Source organism: Mesoplodon densirostris, chromosome 2 (assembly GCF_025265405.1).
Source record: "Mesoplodon densirostris isolate mMesDen1 chromosome 2, mMesDen1 primary haplotype, whole genome shotgun sequence".
NCBI classification, from domain to species: Eukaryota; Metazoa; Chordata; class Mammalia; order Artiodactyla; family Ziphiidae; genus Mesoplodon; species Mesoplodon densirostris.
In genome coordinates, this window is record NC_082662.1 from 193,061,150 (window position 1) to 193,080,080 (window position 18,931).

An 18,931-nucleotide genomic window follows, 5' to 3' on the forward strand; every position below is an offset into this window, starting at 1 on the left:
TGAGATAAATCATCATTCTACTTAAATCTATCAATGAAAGGCTTAATTATCAATTAACACCTTAGCACACGAGTCCACAGTCAGATAAGAGCAAAAATAGGAAGTGATAAAAACGAGATACCACCCCATATACACAGAGTAATTTATAACCTATGAAATGCTATTACTACATACAGTATCTAGGATCCTGGGACAGTGAAATGGAAGTGACGTAACATTTGAGCACAGATTACGTGCCAGCTGCAATGTCAGGCATCTTGCATGCGTGATGTCATTGGGCCTCCACAACAACCAGTGTGATAAGACATTAGTGTCCTCATTTCAGAGGCGGAAGCGTCGGCTCAGACAAGTGGACACCCTGCCCAGGCTCACAACCAGCCAGTCACTGGCTGGGCTGGGATCTGAACCCAGGTCTGTCTGCCGACATGACAGCCTCCGTGCACAGCACTCACGTGTGCCGAGAGCCGTTCTCAGCCTTTCACTTGCTCTTCACGACAACCTTCAAGGGAGGAGCTATGATGGCCCCCATTTTACAGATGAGGCAACTGACACAGAGAGGCTGAGTTTCCTGCCGAACACCTGGCAAGTGGTAAATGGGGACCTGCACCCAACCCACAGTCTGGCTTGAGTCCAGGCCCTTGACCACCGCATGCCATTGCCTCTGACCACCCAGGACTCCTCTGCAGGTCACCACGCTGCTGCTTCCCCTTCCTCTTTTCTCTTCACGTGGAGAAGGGCAGAGGTGGGGGAAGCAGATCACTTACTCACTACATGACATTTGAGATATTTCTAATTCACAGGCTCCAAATATACTGAAATACAGTGATAACTTATGGTGCATGATACTTGACAATTTATGAAGTGGTTTCACACACTTTATCTCATGTAATCCTCCAAAGAGTTATGTGAAATAGAAGGGAAGATATCCTTGGTTTATAGGAAAGAAAGCTCAGGGTGATAAAGGGACTTGTACAAGTTGACACAATTAATACAAGATGCCACCTTACCTAGACGCGCCCTTGTCCTGGGTCCCTGCATCTGACTGCGCAGCTCAGGCCTCAGATGAAACTTCTTTGCTTCATCAACGAGGTCCCTGCACTGTAAACTACAGCGGATGAAAGGCTGAAATACAGCAGGTAGGAGAGTGAGCTGCAGGACCACCTCTAATAAAAGCATAAATGGCACATATAAAGAATTAAATTCTTAACACAGAAAACCAGTTTCCAAAGCCCTGTGGTTCCAGGAGGGCTGCTGGTAATAATTATGCTACGGGTTTCCGGAATGATTAAAAAAAGATTTTTTGAATAGACGTTACATGATTCAAAGGTATGTGAGGGGTTATGTGAGGGGACTATAAGGAAGAAATTACAAACAGGAGGCAAAGAATTTGAGATGTGACACTAATCACGGGCATCTTTCCTAATGCGAACGACTGCAAAGCTGTGTCTGTAATTAACTTCCAAAGAGACCAGGGTTGGGCCAGAAGCAGGAGCACACACGGCCGACAGGGCCTCACCTACACATTACAAATCAGCGGCCCCCAGGGTAGCCTCCAGGTAATGCACATGGTGAAGGTCAGAAAACGCACCACCGAGATCTCAGGCTGGAGAAACACTTATAAACAAACACGATATGATCCAAGTTGATATTATTGGGTTGACCAAAAAGTTCGTTCGGTTTTTTCCTAAGCTGGCTCTAGTAGCACTTAGCTGACTTTAACTTCCTTCGAAACAATTTTTTTAGATTGTATTGTGACAGCTGTCATATCAGCGTGCATAAAAAATACTTATCAAAATCGTTGAATTTTTCTGTAGCCATTTTAATACTGAAGATGGAAGAAAAAAGCAACATTCTTGGCATATCATGCTTTATTATTTCAAGAAAGGTTAAAAATGCAACTGAAACGCAGAAAACGATTTGTGTAGTGTATGGAGAAGGTGCTGTGACTAATCAAATGTGTCAAAAGTGCTTTGCGAAGTTTCGTGCTGGAGATTTCTCACTGGACAATGCTCCACGGTCTGGCAGACCAGTTGATAGTGATCAAATCGAGACATTCATTGCGAAAGTCAACGTTATACCACGCGGGAGACTCAAAAGGGCCAAATCAAGCATTGAAAATCATTTGCACCAGCTTGGTTAATTGCTTTGATGTCTGGGTTCAGTATTAAGTGGAAAAAAACCTTCTTGACCATATTACCGCAAGCGATTCTCTACTGAAAGGTAACAAAAATGTTCCATTTTTAAATTATGACTGACGAAGAAAAGTGGATAGTGTACAACAATGTGGAACGGAAGAGATCGTGGGGCAAGCGAAATGAACCACCATCAACCACACCAAAGGCCGGTCTTCATCCAAAGAAGGTGATGTTGTGTATATGGTGGGATTGGAAGGGAGTCCTCTATTTTGAGCTCCTTTCGGAAAATGAAATGATTAATTTCATCAAGTACTGCTCCCAGTTAGACCAACTGAAAGCAGCACTCAACGAAAAGCACCCAGAATTAGTCAACAGAAAACGTGTAATCTTCCATCAGGATAACGCAAGGCTGCATTTTTCTTTGATGACCAGGCAGAAACTGTTACAGCTTGGCTGGGAAGTTCTGATTCACCTGCCAGACATTGTACCTTCGGATCTCCACTTATTTTGATCTTTACAAAATTCTCTTAATGGAAAAAATTCCAATTCCCCGGAATACTGTAAAATGCACCTGGAACAGTTCTTTGCTCAAAAGATAAAAAGTTTTGGGAAGATGGAATTATGAAGTTGCCTGAAAAAGGACAGAAGGTAGTGGAAAAAAACGGTGAATACGTCTTTCAATAAAGTTCTTGGTGAAAATGAAAAATGTGTCTTTTATTTTTACTTAAAAACTGAAGGAACCTTTTGGCCAACCCAATAAATGCATCAAACTCCTTTCATGCTGGCCTCACTAGAAGTCAAAAATAGAGACTAGGTAAGCAAAGCACCTTTTCCAAGGCAATTTGGAACAATTGCTGTTTAACAGAGAAGGGGACAAAACTTATCATCCAATGTTGCTTATGCAAAACACTGAGGAGCACGTAAAATGAAAAGACAACAAAGCACAAAATTAAATTAAGCCATAGACTTTCATTTCTGCCAGGAGACTGACCGGCCAAGCGACCGCCTGCAGACTCCCTGCCCCAGGCCCACTGGGACATGCTTCCCAGGACGCTTGTGCCTCCTCTGAGGTGACCAGTTCTGGGTTCACGACACGAAGCTACAAGAGATACCCACAGCCCTGGGTCCTGTGTGGCTCACCTCGGCATCTATGACATCCGTGATGTACCTGGGCGTCAGCAGGGGCATACGGACGTACTGCAGCAGGTCCGGCAGAGACTCTTCCCGCCCCTCCCTGGCGTGCTTCACCCAGTTGATGACAGCCTCGAAGACGGGCTCTTCAGAATCCACCTGCGAGTGCGTGACCACATGGTGGGGCTGCTCTGTAACCTTGCTTCCCTTCCCTTCCCGCCCCATTCCCGCCACCGTTATTTCCCATCTCCCAGAAATAAGCAGGCTCTTGGGAAAACAATCGTTTCAGACACAACTTGCTGAGATCATGAAGAGAGTTATAGTCAAATCGGGTGAAAAAAACCTAAGAGAGAGAGTCCCTAATAGACCGTCAGTCACAAATCGGCTTTTAATTCAGAATTTTCCCCATTCCTGAATTTTTTTCTGGTTATTTCTGAAACTTCAGCAGGGGAAGGGGGAATCTGCTGCCCTATTCGAAACTGGCTCTTTTTTTAAATTTATTTTGTTTATTTTTATTTTTGGCTGCGTTGGGTCTTCGTTGCTGCACGCGGGCTTTCTCTAGTTCTGGCGAGCGGGAGCTAGGCTTCGTTGCGGTGCGTGGGCTTCTCATCGCAGTGGCTTCTCTTGTTGCGGAGCACGGGCTCTAGGCACACGGGCTTCAGTTGTTGCGGCACACGGGCTCAGCAGTTGTGGCTCGCGGGACCTAGAGCTCAGGCTCAGTAGTTGTGGCGCACGGGATTAGCTGCTCCGCGGCATGTGGGATCTTCCCGGACCAGGGGTCGAACCCGTGTCCCCTGCATTGGCAGCCGGATTCTTAACCACTGAGCCACCAGGGAAGCCCCCGAAACTGGCTCCTAAAATAACTTATATTCATAGGTGTTGTCTAAGGACCTCCATGCTCACTCTCGGACCCCTCAGCCAAGGCTGTGAGCAGGAACTTCCCTTAAGGCATCGTAAAGAGTGCAGGGTCTTCAAAGCACTGTCAATTAGTATTTGAGCAACTACTCTGTATTAGGCACCGTGCTATTTGAGATGACACATACAATTAATCATTTGGGGAACTTAGGTCTAAGCTACATATGACAGACTGGATAAGACACACCCTAGAAAACCTACATTACGTCCCTGGACAAGCATACGGTACAGTAACACCTAGTACCTCCCTGAAACTGACACCTGAGGACTAGGCCTGTGTCCCTCCATCAGCCCCTAGAGTGTGTCTGTTCTGAGATAACTTTCAGAGTGTGACAGTGCCCAGACAAAGACATCACTCTGTGGACTTCTCTCAAGAGTTGAAAATACAGAAAATGTTTCAGAATGTTCATTCATTTGATGGATTTACCAAACACCTACTAGTGCCAGGAATCGTGGAGGGTAATTATACAACGGTGAAATCAGACATGAACCTTCCTCTTAAGTGGGGAGATAATTGTTAAATCAGAAAAACGAACAATCCCACTCTGTCGTTATGTACCACGTAGGAAAAGTACAGGGGCTATGAGACAGAATAACATGAGATTTCATTAGGCTGACGGGACAGGGAATGCCTCCCTGCAGGAGCAACAGGTTTAAACCTGATGGAAGAGTAGCAGTTAGCAGTAGCCTCGGGGCAGACAGAAAGCACTTGGAAAAGCCCTACAACTACACTTTCCAACACAGTAGCCATGAGCCACGTGTGCTATTTACACCTACATTAATTAAAATGAAGTTAAATTAAAAATTCAGCTTCGGGAATTCCCTGGCGGTCCAGTGGTTAGGACTCCACGCTTCCATTGAAGGGAGCACAGGTTCAATCCCTGGTCGGGGAACTAAGATCCCGAAAGCCGTGTGGTGCGGCTGAAAAACCCCCCAAAACCCCCAAAGTCTGTCCTTAATAGCAATGAACGTGGCCAAAAAAAATTCAGCTTCTCAGTCACACTGGCCACATTTCAAGTGCTCAACAGCCACCTGTAGCTAGTGGCCAGTGAACTGGACAGCACAGACACAGGTCCTTTCCATCTTCACAGGACTTTCTATTGGACAGCCTGGGAAACGACAGAGGCTGGTGTGGCAGAATGAATGAGGGAGGGGATGAGAAAGATCAAGCTGGAGAAGTAAACAGAGCATCAGGAGACTGGATTTCACTCTAAACCTTTCACAGGCTTCAAGTAGGCCAGTGTTGGGCCCCACGGACGTCTGGTAAAGATTTCTCCGAGAGCCGCGGGAGGGCGGTTCAGAAGGGCTAAGAGCTGGGAGGCCAGTTAGAAGCTACTCTGGTCCATCAGGCCAAAGGTGATGCTTAGCCTACGGCAGTGATGATAGAATCTGTGTAACCAAATTTATGGGAGGTCGAACTAACCCAGCCTACTCACGGAGTACCTGCAGGTGAGGGTGCAGGAGGGCGGTCATGGCTTTTTAAATAAACTTTGGTTAAAGGCAAGGATGACAGGCTAATAGTTCTGAACAGCTGCGTGCTAGACTCTGACACGTTCTAGGTTTCAATTAGATATATCCATTTAAAATGGGTTTTTTCAATCATGAGCAGAGATCCTTTATCTTACTGAGGACAGAATAAACTAGAATTGCAGAGAAATAGCTAAACTGGGAAGAAGAGCCCCCAACACTAATGCTTCACTATGGAGAAAATATTCTCCATAATAAATTTTCTCAGAGACTTCGTTTATGTATCAGGCACTGACATTCTTATTTAATGCTCAGAACAGCCCTACGTAATAAGTACGACTAGTATCTACATTTTATGGGAGAGGGATCTGAAGGTCAGGGGTTAGGGGACACGCGTCACACAGCCAAGCCCAAACCCCAGTGTGACCCTGAAGCCCGTGTTGTTTTAAACAACGTGCCACGCTGCCTCCATTGTTTCAAGTACTATTGTTTTACATGGTCCAGAGGAAGCGTTAGCCCCGGGGCCAGACATCTGGTTCCTGTTTCTGGCTGGTATATGAAAGACAAAAAATGTCATTTGCTGAAAAAAAGCAAAGGCCAGTCTCGCTGGACACTTAAGGAAGACTGTACAAAAGAGTTCATCCTGGCTTCTGCAGAGGTCAGTTGTTTGCCCTCCCTGTTCCATCTGGTTTTATCCCCCAGTCTCCACTGTTCTAAAATAAATGGTTGCTGTGACTACTTCCAGATCTGGTCAAATAGAAACACAGCTCACAGCTCCGTGGTGAAGAGAGCAGACTGTGGATGCAGATGGGCGGTGCAAGTCCTGCCCCTCCTAGCGGGGTGAGGGTGATGACTAATCACAGCGCCAGTTTCCTCCTCTGAAAAATGGACACAGTTCTGAGAACTGAACACGATTTACAAATGCCGGACTTCCCCAGCAGTCCAACGATTAAGACTCTGTGCTCCCAATGTAGAGGCCCGGGTTCGATCCCTGGTCAGGGAACTAGATAGAGCCTGCATGCCGCAACTAAGACCCGGCACAGCCAAATAAATAAATAAGTAAACGTTTAAAGTCGTTTCTCATTATTATCTCAGGAGAGTGAGAGAGGAAAAAAAAATAAAAGAACTCTTAGCCTCCTTAGAGAATCGAATGTCTCCTCACTGGGGAAAACAAACCCAACAGGTAGACTCCTCCCCAGCACTTGGCTCTGCTAGGTGTCTTCCAGAAGCTCCTAACCAGAGGGCTGGAGCGCTGGAGAGGAATGCCTGGCTGCGGCGACACGCACAGCCCCCGCTGCACTCACTGCAGCTCCCAGCCTAACTACAGATCCACACGCGCACACCCCCCACCTCCCGCTTGCGGAGGACGAAGGCTCGCTCCCCACTGGGCCATGGCCCTGGGCGCTCCTGCACACGGAGGCGGGACCCTACGGCGTCAACGCCCGGTCCGCAGGGCCCTCTACTTCCATGGGCGCTGATGAGCTGCCTCCGGCTCACCATCTCCAACCTGCTGCCCCGGCCTTTCTGATCCGCCCCCTTTACGATCTCGTTTAAATCCAGAAGGTTTTCTTCTCTCCTCTATGGAATTTCCTCCCCTTGAACAGGCTCATTATTCTCCTGACACTCAGTCATCATTTTTGTCTTCCTGTTTGTCGCCACTACTACACTGTGAATTCTCTGGAAACAAGACTGTCTCTTATGCACTCTTGGCTCCCCAGCACCTGGCATGGCGATGGCTATACGGGAAGACATTCTTGGTAAATGTTTTAAAATGCTTATTCCATACTGTTTAATAGTGATTCTGAACCGCTGGGATCACAAATTTCATTGAGGGAGGTAGCGAACTCCCATAAATAGGCAAATACGTTTGGCACGTAATTTCAGGGACATTTAATGAAACCTCAGAGCTTAATATGGACCCTGCTACAGAAGTATAACAACTCCACCTTGCTTTCTGGTCTTCTGGCCCAGTCCTGAAGAGAGCTAATGCCAAGCCAAGTCTGTACCTGGATCTCATCACACTTGATGAGCTTTTCCACCTCTCCTTGACTGAGAAGAATGAATTCTTCATGCTGCACCACTTCAGGAAAATGCTTCTGGCTAAAAACCTCAGCTGCTTGCATCAGATCAACACAGTTGTGAGTTTCCGCAAAGTCCCTGATACCCAGGCAGTTAGAAGGGTCCAGCTGGCTTTCCAAGAACTCGCAGCAGGCTTGCTTCACGCCTAGGACAGACAAAAACAGTGAGTCCTTGAGGACACTCGGCCAGGTAGATGGGCCTATATTCTTGGATCACAACATCTCCATGTTGTATCAGAGGAACCCTGGCTCAACACCTAAGAATCAGGTTAGAAATTTTATGCTTTGGGAATTCAAATCCTATTTTTGTCTTATGTGCTGTGTGGCCTTCTGCAAGGACTTTACAAATATCTGCTGCTGCATTAGAACAAGTACAGCAAGACGAACTGCTTGTATGGACACCACCACAATTAAACAAACATGCCTATAAAACTCTTGGGAATCAAGCTATAAAATCAACTTAATTTAGCACAGTGTACCTAATTTCTACTCTACATGAAGACGTACTAAAAGACTCCGGTGAAGGAAAAATAGGAGATACTGATAACAATCTCATATTTGTCTAACTGAAAAGCTCAGAGTATAAAATTAATGTTAGAGCTGTGCACTAAGGCAAAAGCTTCACACTGTTTCAATCATGTATCAAAAACTGAAAATAACAGAAACAGAACTGGAGGTGAGGACAGACAGGTTGGGAATTGGAAGGGGGATCATCTCCAATCCTGTGAAAACTTTACACTTTCATTTTTGTGCGTCAATTTAAATTTTTAATAGATAATTTACATGATTCAACAAATTAAAGGCACAGAAGGGTTTATGTGAATAGTCCCCCCAGCCTCCCGACCCACCTGGCCATCTAGTTCCCTTCCACGGAGGAAACGACGCTTATCAGTTTTCTGTGTTTCCCTGCAGGACTGTTGTGCACATACATGGAAGGAAAGGCATCTATTATCCCCTCCTCCACTTTTTTAAAAACAAAAAGTAAATGCTCTCTTCCAAAGAGCCAAAGACTCACATTTGGAGGCTACTCTATACCGCACTTGAAATCTCAGCTTGTGTGCCATGGGCAGTAAACATGAGGCCCACAGTCTGTCTCCTTAATTTTCACGATTAAGTTTACATCACGAATTTTAAACATCTCCAGAGTCACTGTGGCACGAACAACTTTAGCACCTGTACCTTTCAGCTGAAGCAGGCAGGCTGCAGGGAGCAGTTCCTGGACATTCTCCACCGTCACGTGCACGGTCTCTGTGTACACAAAGTCCAACAGGATTTCCATGGTCGAGGCAGTTAAACCCTGGATATCTACATACGGTTTCCCCTTCTCTGAAAGCTGAAAGTTCAAAGGGTATGAAATCATGGTGGTTATACTTCCACAAGATTAAGGCAGAGTCTCATATACAAGAGCTTCAAGGGACATTAACAATATTAACTGAATATCGGAGGAACCCTGGCTCAACGCCTAAGAATCAGGTTAGAAATTTCATGCTTTGGGAATTCAAATCCTATTTTTGTCTATGTGCCGAAAGATCTAAAAAAAAAGATCGACTATTTTGTTTGATTTGTACAAAGCAAACACGGCATATATTTGTAGCTTTTCAAATGGGGGGAGCTATGTGTAACCCAAGAAGATACAGAGGTGACACCTCCCTGGAATATTAATTTTACTTGTGAATAACTTTAAGTGCTGCTTTCATATTAAAACAAATACAGACGTAACACCAAATAGAACCAAAAGTTGCCATGAGCATGCCACTAGTGTCCATGAGCTTTTAAGATGAAATACAAACTTCGCTGAGATTTCATGCTTGTAGATGCCCCGGGAGTTCCAGCTCCAGACCCTCCAGGATAAGCCAGCACTGTCCTATCTGTCCCTAGACGACACGCAGGTCATCTTGAGAGGGCTTCTGCTGTACCGCTGAAGACAACAGGCTTGTGTGATACTTCTTCAAATACTGGGTTGACTCTCTTTTGGGATTACCAAATTACTGGGGGTACATTTAATCTAGACTATATCCTTGGAGTTATGAATATAGTTGAGGCCAGATAATCATAGAAAATGGTTTAGCTAAGGGTAGAAATCTTCACTTTTACAGGATAGTCAACTATCTGAAAACTGATTACCTTACGAAAATTTTACTAGATTGTAACCTTAGTTTAGAAATTCCAATTACTTACAGAATTCCAGTGCACGTCCATTATGAACTAAATCTTTATCATCAGCCCAGAATAATAATCAGAAAGTATTCTCTACCAAAGCCAAGAACAAAATAAATCCCTAACAAGACAAAAAGTCACCAGTACACTATTTTGGAAAAACATTTTACTAACATTTAACACAGCGTAAGTATTTACAAACAGAAACATGAGTACATTTATGCCAGGAATTTCTTAGTCAATAAACTATATTCCCATTAGCCAAATAGCTTAAATATGTAAATGAGATCACTATGTAATAACTTAGAGCAACTGTAGTATTTCACATTAATATTTGCTTTACAATTTTTCAGGGTGCCTCTCATTTACTATTATTTCATCTGATTCTCACAGCAACCTGGTAAGGCAGTTAGGTCTGATATTACTGCCCTTTAAGACATAAAGGATCTAAGGTTCAGAGAAGTTACGTGACTTAACCAAGGCCTCAAGTAATAAGCGACAGATCAAAGCCAGGCCTCCTGCCTCACCCTGTGCTCTTTCAGTTGCACCACATTTAAGGAGCAATTTAGGGATGGAAGAGAACGAACAAGCCATCAAGTTCAATCACTCTGTTCTACAGACAACCTAGTGAGGTTAGATGGTCACCAGGGTTCACACAGAATTACTAAGAGAACTGAACCTAAAATCCAGGTCTCTCCCACCTCCTAGAGAAATGCAAATTAAAAAAAAATAAACAAATGGGACCTAATGAAACTTAAAAGCTTTTTGCACAGCAAAGGAAACCATAAATAAGATGAAAAGACAATGCTCAGAATGGGAGAAAATATTTGCAAATGAAGCAACTGACGAAGGATTAACCTCCAAAATTTACAAGCAGCTCATGCAGCTCAATATCAAAAAAAACGAACAACCCAATCCAAAAATGGGCAGAAGACCTAAACAGACATTTCTCCAAAGAAGATATACAGATTGCCAACAAACACGTGAAAGGATGCTCAACATCACTAATCATTAGAGAAATTCAAATCAAAACTACAATGAGATATCATCTCACACCAGTCAGAATGGCCATCGTCAAAAAATCTACAAACTATAAATGCTGGAGAGGGTGTGGAGAAAAGGGAACCCTCTTGCACTGTTGGTGGGAATGTAAATTGATACAGTCACTATAGAGAACAGTATGGAGGTTCCTTAAAAAACTACAAATAGAACTACCATACGACCCAGCAATCCCACTACTGGGCATATACCCTGAGAAAACCATAATTCAAAAAGAGTCATGTACCACAATGTTCATTGCGGCTCTAGTTACAATAGCCAGGACATGGAAGCAACCTAACTGTCCATCCACAGATGAATGGATAAAGAAGATGTGGCACATATATACAATGTAATATTACTCGGCCATAAAAAGAAACAAAATAAGAGTTATTTGTAGTGAGGTGGATGGACCTAGAGTCTGTCATACAGAGTGAAGTCAGAAAGAGAAAAAGAAATACCGTATGCTAACACATATATATGGAATCTAAAAAAAAAAAAAAAAAAAGGTTCTGAAGAACCTAGGGGCAGGACAGGAATAAAGATGCAGACGTAGAGAATGGACCTGAGAACACGGGGAGGGGGAAGGGTAAGCTGGGACGAAGTGAGAGAGTGGCATGGACATATATACACTACCAAATGTAAAACAGATAGGTAGTGGGAAGCAGCCGCATAGCACAGGGAGATCAGCTCGGTGCTTTGTGAGCACCTAGAGGGGTGGGATGGGGCGGGGAGGGAGAGGCACGAGGGAGGAGATATGGGGATATATGTATATGTATAGCTGTTATTCACTTTGTTGTAAAGCAGAAACTAACACACCACTGTAAAGCAATTATACTCCAATAAAGATGTTAAAAAAAAGAAAAAAAATCCAGGTCTCTGGAACCACTCCTTTAAACAACTTCAATGCAAGGGTATGCAGAACAGTATGGAGGTTCTTAAAAAACTAAAAATAGAGTTATCATTATAAATAGAGTTATCATACTCCTGGGCATATATCCAGAAAAGATGAAAACTTTAATTTGAAAAGCTACATGCACCCCAGTGTTCATAGCAGCACTATTTATAATAACCAAGACATGTAAGAAACCTAAGTGTCCATCAACAGATGAAAGGATAAAGAAGATGTGGTGTGTATACATATATGTGTGTGTGTGTGTATATATGTATATACACAGACACACACAATGGAATATTACTCAGCCATAAAATAGTAATAACAATTGTGCCATTTGCAGCAACACGGATGGGCCTAGAGATTATCATAGTAAGTGAGGTAAATCAGACAGAGAAAGACAAATACCATATGACATTATTTCTGTAAGGAGTCTTAAAAAGTGATGAACTTATTTACAAAACAGAAATAGACTCACAGATATAGGTAACAAATATATGGTTACCAAAGTGGGGGAGAGGGAAAATTAGCAGTTTGGGATTAACAGATACACACTACTATATATAAAATAGGTGAACAACAAGGACCTACTGTATAGCACAGGGAACTATATTCAATATGTTGCAATAACCTGTAATGCAAAAGAATCTGAAAAAGAATATACAACATACATGTATAATTGAATTAGTTTGCCGTACATGTGAAACTAGCACAATGTTGTAAATAAACTATACTTCAATCAAAAAAAAAAACCTCAAGGGGACAGGAGGATGAGTTAAATAGATGAGGGAGATTAAGAGGTACAAACTTCCAATTACAAAATAAATGAGTCACAGAGATGACACGTACAGCATGAGGAATAAAGTGAATGATACTGTAATACATTTGAACAGTGACAGATGGTAACTAGGTTTGTTGCGGTGATCATTTTATATTGTATAGAAATAATGAATTACTATGTTGTGCACCTCAAACATAGTGTTGTAGGTTAATTATACTTCAGTTGAAAAGGACAAGACCATTTGACACTTTCTGGCCTGATGTCATTTTTTAAAGAAAGACTATAAAATAATCACTGGTGAGAAAAAAATACAAGCGAGTTCTTTTACAGAACTCCACGCTAATTCCTGCACATGCAGAGAAAGAGTGAAGACGGGACGCACAACGTGTGGTGAGCGGCCAGCAGGCCGAGTCCTCAGTGCTTCCTGCCAGCAGCTGTGACACTCGCCCAGTTAAATAAATACCACTGCTTCTGGTGCTCCTTGGGGCACTGTATAGGACAGGGTCTGTAATGCCGCCCTGCACAGGGTCACTTTAAAATTAGCCTGGGGCTTCCCTGGTGGCGCACTGGTTAAGAATCCGCCTGTTAATGCAGGGGACACGGGTTCGAGCCCCGGTCTGGGAAGATCCCACGTGCCGCGGAGCAACTAAGCCCGTGCACCACAACTACTGAGCCTGCGCTCTAGAGCCCACGAGCCACAACTACTGAGTCTGCGCTCTAGAGCCCGCAAGCTACAACTGTTGAGCCCAAGTGCTGCAACTACTGAAGCTCGCGCACCTAGAGCCCATGCTCAGTGACAAGAGAAGTCACTGCAATGAGAAGCCTGCACACCGCAACGAAGAGTAGCCCCCCGCTCGCTGCAACTAGAGAAAGCCCGCGTGCAGCAACGAAGACCCAACTCAGCCAAAAATAAATAAATAAAATTAAAAAAAAAAAAGCCTGGATCTGCTGGGGCAACGTGTCAGGCTTCCGTGGTCTCCCTACCAGCCATGTGACTGAGCACTGGCTCAGCATCACACATGACTCTGGCTTTACAATTAGAACATCAAAATTAGAATCAAGCTAAGTTAACTTAGGGTTAAATCCCCTCTACCATTTACAAGCTATAAGGCATTTAACACCTGAGACCTTATTTCTTCATTTGTAAAATGAGACGGTAACAACTACCCCTGGGGTGAGTGGGATGCGACAATCACCTAACACAGCATCTGCCCATAAAAGGCAGTTACTGACATTTTCATGACACGATCTCTCCCACTCAGGTCAGCAGCAACACCCGCACTGATAAAACACTGGCGGTTGAGAGGATTTTTTAAAAAGTGTTACTGTAATGAAATATGTCAGCCATACATATAAGTAGAGATAAACGATATAATCAACAGTGGTGTACTCACCATTCAAGCTTAAAAAGAAATGAAGACAATTTATTTAAAATTTAAAAATCAGACTTGAGATACTGGGAGCTGAGGTCTGCAGTGCTCCCCTCCGCTCAGCTGAGTCCCTCACGATTCACCCAGCAGCCTCCTTCACATCTTAGCTGTCTTGCCAGGCAATTACTAAGGCAGTCTTTTTCCTAATACTTTGAGAGCAGTACCTCGTCTCTTGCCAAGCCAACCTGTTTCTAATTCCCTTGTTAAAGGCTTGTGCTCCAGAGCCAGCATATTTTTCTAGGTGATACTTCACACACCCACAGAGTCAGGCACTAAGCCCTCTCCCTCTCATTTGCAATTACTCTAAAGCCTTCACTGGTAGAATGAAGACTGATTTTCTCCACATATTGTTAGAAGGAATGGGATGAGGACTGAGGCTTACTCCTCTTTCCTTCCCCCCTCCCTCTTCCCCAGTATTCACTTTAAAATATTAAACTTTAGAAGAAGGAAAACAAATTTAAAAAACAGTAAGCAGGGCTTCCCTGGTGGCGCAGTGGTTGAGAATCTGCCTGCCAATGCAGGGGACGCGGGTTCGAGCCCTGGTCTGGGAGGATCCCGCAAGCCGCAGAGCAACTGGGCCCGTGAGCCACAACTACTGAGCCTGCGCGTCTGGAGCCTGTGCTCCGCAACAAGAGAGGCCACGATAGTGAGAGGCCCGTGCACCGCGATGAAGAGTGGTCCCCGCTTGCCACAACTGGAGAAAGCCCTCGCACAGAAACGAAGACCCAACACAGCCAAAAATAAATAAATAAATAAATTTAAATTTAAGAAACAGTAAGTAAAATCCAATAGCTGGTATTTGTTTTACTACATGCTAGACATTGTTCTAAGCACGTCATATGTAATTTTCTCAAGTAACTGTAACAGTAACCGTATGCTATTGTGTATTACTGTTATCCCTCATTCAGAGATGAGAAAACTGAGGCACAGTCAAGTGGCAGATCTTATCCAGAGTCGGCCCATTTAACACCATACTATAGAAATTCACCATTACGTCCAACTTCTACTATTTTATTCAGTGAAATGAGACAACTGTGAAGTGACGTGTGAGGTTTCACTTGTGAGGAGATGACTCACCACCTACCTCACTGGTGAACATGGCACAGAAGTAGTCGCTGCAGGCAGCCAACACAATCCGATGGGCAGGGAAGTCTTTCTGTTCCACTCTCAGTGTCACATCACAGAGGGTATTGCTCTTCCTGAGGGAGTTCATGGAATTGAGGATGGATTTAGCATGAGTATTTGTCATTATGTCTTTGGGGGCCATAATGCCTCCCATCAGGCAATATGGAGAGAGAATGAAAGGGATCCTTGGATTCTGCAGGTACAAGAGAGAAAAAAAAAAAAAAAAACAATGAGCATATCTGAAGGACTGGAGAAACTAAATATATTCAGTTAGCTTTACAAATTAAGGAGGCTCCATGGGACTCAAACATCCACAAGTAGGAAGCACTCCTATTCCTGGTATTACCAACACAATCTAGCCACTAACTATCCCGAGTAAAAATGATCTCTTCTTCCTCTGAATTCCATTATCATCGAGTGCCCAAACCACTGGACATTTATTGGAATCAGTATGCAACTGTACTGTAAGTAGAAAGAGACGATACATTTCCTGCCTATCTTCACAAGGCTGCTGTCGCACATGATAAAATGAGAAGATAAAATTTCTTAACGGTGTGACATCACTATTTTTAATATAACTCTAATCCTTAAGTAGATTAAGTAGGTAAATACTTAGAGGGTGGGGACCCTGTTTTATATATTTTTTTCTCTCCTAGCAAGTGTATAATAAATGGTTAGTAATAAAACACAAGAAAAGAAAAACTGCGTATTCAACCTAGGGCGATAAAGGCCAGTATCAGTAAAAATAAACTTTTTTTCTAAAGAAGCACACAAATAATTACTTATGATGACTTCCAACTATATCTGGATTTCTTCTTAAAGTGAAACTTCAAATGAGGACCCAATACCTATACTGAATAATGGAAACCATGCAAGCTTATTTATGAACTTTCTCTTAAGCTACTGAAGCTCTTCTATAGAAGGGTCTCCCTACTCTATTAGTAAACATCAATCAGCATTAACAAATCAATATTTGCAGTAATTCTTCTATACTGAGAGAGAGAGACTTGCTAGGATAGAAACCTATCAAAACTCTACGATTAATTTCACGGCCATAGCCAGTCACTTGTAAAGTTCACCTGTATGCATCAATTAAATGAACTCAGTAATATCAATAGGTTACATATAAAAAAGAATCAATGTAAGAAGTACTTTCATGGTTGTCGACAGGCTTTAGTCACACTATTTATGTTGTTGTTGTTTATTTGCTTCCAGGAAAATTTCTGGGGAATGAAATGGGGTGGTTATTAAGAGAGTCTGTCTTATGTGGAATCCAAAACTTTCTGAAAGGATCCAAGAAAATAAAATCAATCTATGGTTTTCAAGAGTCCACAACTCACAACCATAATTTCATATGAATAGGAAAAACGAGATCCTAAATTCTCACCTACCCCTGTTTATAGTTAGGGTATTGTTCTATGAGCGCTCCAACCACTCCGCAAGACCCATTTTACAGAAAAGGTGATTCATCAAAGCATAAGATGATTTTCAAAAAGATTTTCCTTAAGTCAACTTAGTTTCAACTCTGGAGATGTGAGAAAGGTCTGCACAGACCCCCCCCTCCCCTTTACGGTGAAGACCTTCTCGGGGGGTTATGACCTGGCTCGGCCTGTCAGACCAACGCGACCCCAACGCGGCTCGGTCTCCCTCCCGGGGTTCCCGACCTCCGCCCTCCGCCCCGAGGTGACCTGGCCCAGGGCTCCCGCGAGCCTCCCAGTGGAGCGGCTGCGCCGCGGAAGCCTTGGGCGGCGTCGAATTGCGGAGGGGCCGCCTTCCCGGCGGGCGAGGAGCGATGCTGTGCTACCCGACAGCCTGCAGGCGGAGGTCGGGGCGCTGCACGCCAGGAGACTCCTCCTCGCCCGGAGGGGACGACGGTGGGAGGGGCGGCAGGGCAGGGCGTCGGCCGACGCCCCCGGGCCACTCACCTGCGCTCCGGCCCGTGGGCTGGGCGCGGGGCAAGCGGGCAGCCCGGGAAGAACCCAAGCGCCGCCGCCCCGACCCGGAGGCTCCGGCGCGGTCCCGGCGGCCGCGCGCGGTGATGACGTCACGCCCACCCTGTCACGTGAGTGGCCACGTCACTTGACCCGAGGGTGCGCATTGCCGGCTTCTGCGAGCCCGGAGAAAGCAGCGCGGAGGGTTTGGGTGACTGGGGGCGGGGAACTGGGGGCGGAGGCGGGTACGGGCGCGAGGGCCGGGGTGCAGCCCCAGCCAGGTGACCGGCTGAGGCCTTGTTCCCCAGGGCCGCGAGGCGCGGCGGACTGAGAGGATTCCAGAGATTTCTAAGCTAAGGGGCTGACTGCAGGGAGTGTTTTACCTGACAGGTATTCAGGAGCCCTCTTACATCGAGTAAACCCACGGAGGCTTCCAATTTCTTCACCTGCATTGTCCACAATGGCCTTTTCGGGCCGACCATCGCTGTGGTGAGAATCCTGTGAGTCCTTCGACCACGGACTTCAGCGTTCTCTGCATCACAGTCGGGCCTGTCATCACCGCTGGGTGGTTCTCCTCTGCTTCTGCACTCCGAGACAGTTAAGTGGAAGGAACTTGCGGTCTCTAGAAGCTGCACACTGCGAGGGAGATTGCGAAGGATCTTCTTAGAAGTCCCAGGAGTCCTCATCTCCCCTGTTACGCTTCTGCTGCCTTTCACAGCTCTTGGATGCTGAGCTTCTGATTGATTTCGGCGCACTTATCTCAGTGGCTCAGAAGGGAATGAGGTTCCTTGATTCAATTCATGTGAAGGTCCAAACCAGTTGTGTTTGTACTGTTTTCCTCTGTGGGGCCTTTGATTCTTTAGGGATAATAAAACTATAGCCAAGTGGGTAGCAGTCTAATTTTACGTAGTGTTTCCATCTCTCATATCGTATCTCTGATCTAAAATTCTCTGATTTACATATCGTGAGTGCAGGATTGGTACAAGTTTTATGGGGGGCATTTTGGAAAAGTTCACCAAAATGATGAATGCAGATATCCTTTAACAGCGATTTTAATAAATCTATCCTGTGTATACATTCACACATATGTAAAACGATGTGTGTGCAAGGTTGTTTGTAGATTGTATTGAAAACAAGTTTAACGCCCATCAGTAGGGGACTGGTTCAGTAACGTACAGTACATCCATACAGTTCAATACCATGAAGTTGAGAAAAGTGTGCATACTTTGCTATTAGTTGTGTAAAAAGGTTGGGGAAATATAAATAGTCGTATTTGCCTGTATATGTATAAAAATTGCATTTGGAATAATACGAAATAGAGTAGTAACATTAGTTTCTTTGGAGAGAGGAACTGGTTGGTTGGGAGACAGGGTGGGAGGGAGATTTTTTTCCTCTATATATTTTTATGCCTTTTGAATTTTGCATCATGTGAATTAAAAATATGTATAATTTAAATAAAAATAATCCCTTGTTTTCTGGTTGCAGAATAGCACCCAGATGCTTTAATGATATTGCCTAATTCCTGGCTGCTAAACTGAGAGTTTTTCCAAATATGAGAGGGAACTTAATAAAAGGGGCTTTGTTTAGAATATGCGCACTCCTTTTCCTGAGAGTAAAAGATGGAGAAACTGCTAGCAAGAAAGGCAGCACACTGTGGGAACTAGTTCAGGCTTCTGTTTTCTTCAAGGGTACAGCCCTAGCATGTTTTGAGTGCTTAAGTTGTGGGAACACGGTCCTCAAGTGAGAGTATTTCTAGTCGTTTGGACATCTGACTCAGTACGCTACAGCCCAGACTGATTCTGAGTTTCTTAAGTCCGTTGTTGGAGGGCTGTGTCTGGATGAGGTGAG

The 18,931-nt window shown here is 44.4% G+C and overlaps 1 protein-coding gene across 3 annotated transcripts in view; it reads right to left on the reverse strand.

The window, feature by feature from the left end:
• The window catches only part of KLHL12 (kelch like family member 12), a 28,370-nt gene extending 10,820 nt beyond the window's left edge, over positions 1–17,550 (reverse strand). The window contains exons 1-6 of one of the 3 annotated variants that reach the window (XM_060091523.1): positions 17,471–17,550; positions 15,112–15,355; positions 8,906–9,059; positions 7,655–7,872; positions 3,276–3,425; positions 1,008–1,122 (exon numbers count right to left, since the gene is read on the reverse strand). In XM_060091523.1, coding sequence (XP_059947506.1) covers positions 1,008–1,122; positions 3,276–3,425; positions 7,655–7,872; positions 8,906–9,059; positions 15,112–15,355; positions 17,471–17,535 — 946 coding nt within the window. In that variant the 5' untranslated portion in view covers positions 17,536–17,550. Of the gene's footprint in view, positions 1–1,007; positions 1,123–3,275; positions 3,426–7,654; positions 7,873–8,905; positions 9,060–15,111; positions 15,356–16,840; positions 17,012–17,077; positions 17,193–17,470 lie in introns of those variants that run through there. The other 2 variants (XM_060091521.1, XM_060091522.1) reach the window with 2 other exon arrangements.
• Between the last annotated feature and the right edge of the window lie 1,381 nt (positions 17,551–18,931).